The sequence below is a fragment of the Micropterus dolomieu genome, linkage group LG23 (assembly GCF_021292245.1).
Source record: "Micropterus dolomieu isolate WLL.071019.BEF.003 ecotype Adirondacks linkage group LG23, ASM2129224v1, whole genome shotgun sequence".
NCBI classification, from domain to species: Eukaryota; Metazoa; Chordata; class Actinopteri; order Centrarchiformes; family Centrarchidae; genus Micropterus; species Micropterus dolomieu.
In genome coordinates, this window is record NC_060172.1 from 14543510 (window position 1) to 14551223 (window position 7714).

Genomic DNA, 7714 nt, shown 5'->3' on the forward strand with positions numbered 1-7714 from the left:
CTCTACAAATAAATATTATTATTATTATTATTTATGAAACAATTCCCCAATATTTGTGAAATACTTTGTGAATTTTGTGAAGTTGTATAATAAGATTTTTTTTCTATAGAAATTTAAATGACTCAAGTAAAAATGTCCTCTTCAGTTTTTCATAACTATTTTTGATAAGCTGCCATGTTCATGATGTTATTTCAGTCAGTTTTTCACAAATGCATGTTCAGTATGTGAAATATTTCCAACTTAGAAGTACATAATAAATGCACAGCTGAGATGATGAGGCTTAAGCTAGGCACAATTTTGATATACTGTAATTCTAATAGTGGTGCACATTTGCACAATTAACTTCTGAGAAATAGCCTTTACCGGCAGCTTTTGACAAGCTATACGTTGTGCGATAGGTTAAACATAATGTCCTCTTTACAAATAATGACTGGATGAGATTTATGAATGGAGATGGGTCACAAGGATGTAGTATATATTTTTATGCTTAAGTACAAATACTAAAATTTTGTTGAGTAGCTTTTCAAGGAAGCATGGTGGTTTTGACAACTAAATACACATTGCTGCAAAATAAATGAGCAGCTCAGTCAGTTCACTCAAATTACAAATATTTGAGTAGTGTCGTCATGATTTTATATATTTCAATATGTAATATGTATTTTCACACCTTCCTTGGGTGATATTAAGCCATGCAGATGTTTTGTCTGAGATATCTGTAGTGCCTCCACTTCCAATACAATGCATATTATTTCATTTGGAGTACTCATAATACTGTAATCAACACGAACATGTCACTTTTGTGCGTCCTCATTACTCTGAACACTTTTTTGTACAGGGACACTATTTCTAGAAAGGTATGTTACTGTCAAATTGTTTAATTATTCTTTGATTGGGAAAGTGTTTATTTGTATTTTAGGTGAACTCACCTTATAAACGTCACTCTGTCATGTAAATGAAAACACCCATCACCCATAGCTGTGGTGAGTGTTTCCCGTCTGAATGTTTCAGCTGCGAAATAACCTTTATCATGTATCTCGCTGTGTGTGTTAGACCGGTTGTCAGTCTGTATATAACAAAAAGGAGGTCTTACAATCAGGGATGAACTGGATGAGAAGAAGAACTCCTCCTCCAATGATAAGGAATGATGACAGAAGTGCTCTTCTTGGACATTTCCTTAGCAGCCAAGTAGAAACAATGTAGGCAGGGACCTCACTAGTAGCTGATAAAAAACAGTTCATGAAGGGGTTGCCACTCAAGTTGGAAGTATTCAGGGATAATCCAAAATACCCAATGTTTATTGCCATCCTGAAAAGATAAAAGAATTAATGGCACATCACCATTTATCAAATAAATGTCATGAGATACATGTTTACATTGTACTTTTGTTTTTGTCGTAATACATTTGGTTCTTAAATATGCATGTGGACAGATAGCTGGATCAAAGGTGTGAAAAGTGTGAATAACCTTTATTTAATGTCAAAACATAACCAAAAAACAACATCCACTCACCACAAAAGGAGACACATCAGTGTGATGCATCTGATGTTCTTGGATTTCAGAATATCAAGCATGGTATATGTCCTGACTGGAGACACTGCCTGTAGTTAAAACCAATGCAAACAAGAGAATTTATGTGGTTGTTGTTTTCCAGACTTGCACGCAAAATATCTCAAATATGTTGAGTAGATTCAATTTAGGCCACTGCCAAGGACCAGTTAAGAAGCAGGCTTGAAGGGGTTAAAATTATGGGATTACATAAACCATTTTTAGCCATAACTGTGATACTACAAAAGTATGCTAAATTCTAAATACAAACAAATGATTACAGGGACAAAAAATCTATTTCAAATAAACTGTAAAGAAGCAGTAGTAATGTATTTGGCTGTAATATGAAATATTGGCATATATGAAAGGTTGATGAGATTTTCATTCCCAGAGTCACATATGTGACATTTGTAAAAAAAAACAAAAGACAAAACAAGATAATTTTTGACCAAAATGTATAATGGAACATTATAATTTCAAATGTCACAAATTATACAATGATCTTAAAAAAAAACTTACCTCAGCCTCTTTAAAAATTACAGTTGGTGCCTCAACTTTATTTTTCCTTGCAGCATCTCTGACTATGGCCTCAGCCTCCTTTACTCTTCCCTGAGTTATCAGCCATCGAGGAGACTCCGGGATGAACCTGCATAAGCAATTTAAGTTTACTATGAAAGTCAGCAAAACAGGTTGTTTTTTGTCTTATTTGTTAAACCATGGATGTGGACTTTGGAAACATTATGTTCATGCACAGAATTTCAGTTTAAAAATCAGTAAATATTTGTGGGAAACATACCACCACAGTGGGATGTAGACCACAGAAGTGGTGGACAGAACGGCAAGAAGAGTCCTCCATTCTCTAATGCCATATGCAATCCAGGGTAGTGTCATGTAACCAAGGCAATAAAAAAGAAAGGCCCCGAGAGTTGTGAAGACCACTCGCATTGTTTTACTTAACACCTCCGTTCCTGTCCAAGATAAAATAAAATGTCCTGGTTTAGACATGAGCAAGACATTTTAAAAAGTAGACAAACCAGAGCACAGTAAAAGCCATACTGAAATTAGTAAAATTATCTATTCATGCAGATGACAAGAATTTATTTTCAATTCATACCTAGTACAAATGCAGATATATAGAGGGAAATCTGGGAGGCTCCAACAAAGAGGAACATAATGCAGAACATCCGCCATGAATGAGAGAAGGACTGAAGCAGGACTGAGATGCACTGGGCTGCAAGAGAGATGAAAACAACCTTCTTCCTCCCAAACCTGAATGGAAAAGAATTATATATCTTTGACAGTTATTCACAGACACAGATTATTTAGAAAATATGATGACAGTGACATGTTTATAATTCAAATGTCACAAATTATACGATATTATTAAAAACTTTAAAAACTATTGGTGGTGCCTAAACTTTATTTTTTAGTGACATGTTGGAAGACAGTGCAGCTGGGCAGTGATCATTAACAACAACCAATGAGGTCTTTTATGGCCAAACCAATACTGGGCACATGACTTTGATCCAACTGAGATCAGACTTAAGGAAAAAAACACACTAAACAAGAAACAAGGGAAGAGCTCTGCAGCAAAGGCCAGGCAAAGCATCAACAGGGATGAGATCAAGTGTCTGCTTATGTCAGTGAGTGGTAGACTGCAGCCAGTCGATGACTTTTGCCAACCAAATATTATATATTAACTGTATTTAAATTCAGATTAACTTGGTTAATTACTTTCTGTCTCTTAAAATCGGGGAAATAATAAAAAGTCTACAATTTCTGCACTGTTGATGCAGGTATTGTGGATTTAAACACACTCAAATTAAAGTTGAGAGTGAGCACTTTACCCTTATAATTGTTGTTTCATTTCATATCATATGTGTTGGAGTACACAACCAAAGCAACGACTTGGCTGTAAGTTACCAAATCTAACTTGGTACCTCCCTGGATCAGGAAGATGCGTGCAATTTAGTTGTATTAAATTGAAACTGTTGAATTGAAACTTTTTTGCAAAAAAGGTCAATGCAACAGCCAGCCAAAAAGCTAATAACATGGCCACGTGACTTTGATAAAAAACAACTGTGTTTTACTGCAATTTAAGACATACTTTCAAGGTCTGTGCACCAGAGTTGATATAATTTTTAGTAAGTTACCTAAAAATTGTACCTGCCAATATTTGTGACATGCATCTACTGTATGTGGGACAGGCCTTTAATTGCTTTACCATGCCGATATATCTGAAAGAATAATACATTGGTGAACACTGTTTCTGTAAAACAAACTAAACGATTGAATCAGAATCAGAATCAGAAGGAGCTTTATTGCCAAGTAGTGATTTACACATATGAGGAATTTACTGTGGTGATAAGGATTTGGCTTTGAATTGTGGAGAATCTAACTGACCTGATGATGTGTTGCATGTCTCTACTGAAAAGTTTAAATATAAAATAACATCCAAAACATTTCTATATAATCAGATGAGACACACCAGGCCAGTAAAAGGAATAGGCCCTATGTTAATAGATTAACACAGGTACTAGGCTTTTAATTAAAGTTTTAAGGTAAATTGTTTTTATATGCAAAATTGAGTTGGTACTGTCAGAAAATGATCTATTAATTACATGAAGGTGCAGTAATCTCCTTTTGTTAAACATAAAGCCATTGCAGATCGCCAATCGCAAGATCGGCGGTTCAATCCAAAGACTTGAAAGGCGCTATACAAATACAGAGCATTGACCTTAAATGTTGAAATGAGACTATTTTAAATGAGCAACATGAGGACTGTTAAATTGTTCTCCTGAACTGCTGGCAACATATAGGTATACTCTTCAATGGGTTTATTTCAGTCTTTAAATTCATCAAGGTGACACCATGATTAAAAAGCTCTATAACCTCAAAGCCCATAACCCCCCCCTCTCAACAATTGGGTCTACAGTTTTCACAGCTGCAAAAGAACTAAACACAAAAGGGCTACACAGTGCTGTGTATTGAGCCCCCTGCTTTTCTACAATCAAAAGGTACTTAATGTCTGCCTGAGCCAAACCCTGACAACAACAAACATCAAATACTATAAACTCTATATTCTATAGTATTATTGTCACATGTGGTTAGAACAATAACTCTGTGGCATAAACACACAGCACCCATATTTCATTCCATACCATTTAATAAAGACAAAGGTGGTCTAATATTTGGGAACCCATTACTGCAAGGAGTGAGGTGAGGACAAGTCAGAGACTTCTATCTAGGTGAAAAGAAATCCTCTCTTGGAGGAGATCAACTTCAACAGTAGATGGAGCAGTTGTCTTTATATGTAGTAAATGACCAAAACTGTCTTAGTATACAGAAAGTACATTTATAGTTCATATTGGACTATGACATCAGTGTGTTTAGAGGAATTTCACTGATAAATAAGATGAAATACCTGTCAGAAAGCTGCCCTGAGATTAGGGACCCAACGAGGTATCCCACAAAGAGAGTTGAGGATGCAAAGGGAACTTTCCACTGGTTGTCACAAACAAGGTCCCACTATAAAAAGACATGAATTACACATATACTTCAAACAAAACAAAGAAAAGAATAAGGTTGATTGAAAACTTTCTGAATTGAAATTTCTCATAACTAACAACACACATAGAAAGCACACATGTGCACATTCATACTGACCTCAGTGACTATGTTGGCTTGGTAGATCTCTTTGCTGTAGGTCCATCCATCTAAGCATCCCTCCTGCTCCAAGTTAGGTAGGATGACATCCGTTCCAGGAATATATCCTTTGGCGGAGAGATTTCTCACCACATCCAGCCTATATCTGCTGCACTGATTCTGCACCTCCTCACCATCCACTATCGTCAATGGAATGATGGCATTTCTCCACTCCTCAGTCAAGTTAATGTCTGGAATGAGGCAGTGGTGTTTCGGAGCTGCCCCAACAAAGACAATGTAAAGTCCGTTGAATCCAGTTGAGACAAAAACTGTGTTTAGGAGGAAGAATGTGGTCCAAAAATAAGGACCAGTCTGTCCGAGGAATGCAGTGTCTTCATCATAGTCTCCCATTCTTTATGAAAAAAAGTACCTCCCTTCTCTTGAGGAAGAAAAAAAATCCTCAGAGTCTCAGAGTTTGAGACGTGGTATCCCTCTTCGGCTTAGTACCAGAGTGGTAGGGTTGAGCTCTCTGTGGGGCAGAGTGAGCCGGTCCCTCGGTGGGACGGAGAGAAAAAACTTTCCAGTTTCCAGTCCTAAGGGAATATTAAAGCTCCTTTCAAGGGGATAACGTTCAAGAGTGACTTAAGACTGCTGGTTCCATTGCCTCTCAGTTTATTAGCAGACAGTGAAACTATTTATCTGGGATTAGTGAATGAGAGACCTCTCAATCACTGATTTGATTAACTAAAAGAAAAATGATCAAAAGCTTCAGAGTGGCCAATCTAACCACCCAGCCCCCACACCACTGTGGTCAAAGTGGTATTTTCTCTAAACAGCATTCCACACTTTTAAATACCCCAAAGACGTGCACGTGCCTGTACTCTAAATGTTGCTAAGTAGCATTAAGACTCCCATTGGCCTTTATGTAAAGTTCAGAAGGAATTGTAGCAATCCAGTATGTAGGCTTTGAATTGTTGAATAAATATGTTAATTTACTCCATTTAGAATGAACTCCTAAAATGGCTCTTGGTTTTACAGTAACCCATTTTAGTCTGTAGCACAAATACAGTATGTTCAATGTATGCTTATTGTTTACACTGATATTCACATTTACTGTATATTTCCTGACCTGTTTCGGTCTAATGTGCTCCATCACTGGTACATGTGGGCGTACCAGAATTACACAATTAGTACTTGCATAAATGACCTTTCAGGAAGATAATCAGGAATGTTTCAACTGAGCTAAAGGAGGCAAATGTTTATTCTCCATTTAGAGATATTTTCCCCCCACACGATAGTGATTCAGGATATTAATGCATGACAAGATTACGCCCTGGTCATCAGGGGTCTTTCATCAGTGAAGACACTTTCAGAAACAACTAATCAAAAGTCTACAGATGAAAACCATGGAAACCAACCCAACAAATGGTCTCCTACAACTGTAGGTTTAATGTTAGAGAAAGTTAGTGACCTTATCCAAACAGGGTTTCTTCTGTGTGGATAATGAACTTAAATTACTTATTTTAACCACATTATGATAATCATGTGACAAACGGTCAAGCGGTTTGTCTCAAAAACAAGTTAAGAGTGGGGTGTCTTGCTTAAGATCACTGTACGAATGCAAATGCATATCAATGCAGTGGGGAGTCACCTCAGATCTTTGAGACATATGTATCTGACCTTTAAACTAATTTATTGCAGGAATAATATTTGTTCAAGTAGATATAAAATGGTAGATTATACAATGAGATGCAAAAATGTTCCCTGTCTGTGGCTGTAATGTCTGCAAAAAAATGAGGATCAAAACCTTTGTCTGGTTAAAGCAGTTCCAAAACACTGATTTGACAAGTCTTCTACACATGTAAAAGATGGCCAAGATCTACTATCTGTCAGTCTACTATTGAAGTTTTATTTTAGCATTATCTAATATCACTGAAGGTGGATATGAAGTAAAATGCCCCAATGTCTGCTTGTTTCATTTCCTTTGTAATACAATACAGAAGACGGCACATCTGTCACCCTACATAATCATTAACTCAGGCTTTCACAGTATGTAAAATATTTGCTATCAACACAGGTTTTAGCAGTATGACACTGAGAAAAAAGTTCTTGATTTCCTTCATTTACCTCATAGTAGACACATTTTATCTTCTTAATTCGAAATGTAACTGAATTGAAACTGAAAAACTAAAATGGCCCTTTATGTGATTTGCCAGCACTGTGCTGAGTTTGCTGATTGTCATCAACATGAACAATATATCCTAGAGTTGTTTCTCTTAGATGATACAATTAATTTCAAATATGCTTGAACTATGAGTTTTGAGCTCTGTTAAATTTTTAATGCTCTGTTCAAAGATGGGTGGGATCACCCCCATCTTAGATCTCAACTGAAAAGTCCTGTGACTGCCTCTTGCATTATTGTGACACTATTGCGTTGACAAAATCTGTCCACAGACAGAGATACATACATTAACACCTGCCAAAGTACTCACAGCAGCCTCTATGGTAGTGCCCGCTACCATAA

At 36.6% G+C, this 7714-nt stretch overlaps 1 protein-coding gene across 2 annotated transcripts in view; it reads right to left on the reverse strand.

Annotated features, from left to right (window-relative positions):
* slc22a5 (solute carrier family 22 member 5) overlaps positions 1-5903 on the reverse strand; it is a 10519-nt gene extending 4616 nt beyond the window's left edge. For both annotated transcript variants that reach the window (XM_046039976.1, XM_046039975.1), the window contains exons 1-7: positions 5212-5903; positions 4970-5073; positions 2660-2814; positions 2342-2513; positions 2065-2191; positions 1510-1598; positions 1091-1305 (exon numbers count right to left, since the gene is read on the reverse strand). In XM_046039976.1, coding sequence (XP_045895932.1) covers positions 1091-1305; positions 1510-1598; positions 2065-2191; positions 2342-2513; positions 2660-2814; positions 4970-5073; positions 5212-5601 — 1252 coding nt within the window. In that variant the 5' untranslated portion in view covers positions 5602-5903. The remainder of the gene's footprint in view (positions 1-1090; positions 1306-1509; positions 1599-2064; positions 2192-2341; positions 2514-2659; positions 2815-4969; positions 5074-5211) is intronic.
* Between the last annotated feature and the right edge of the window lie 1811 nt (positions 5904-7714).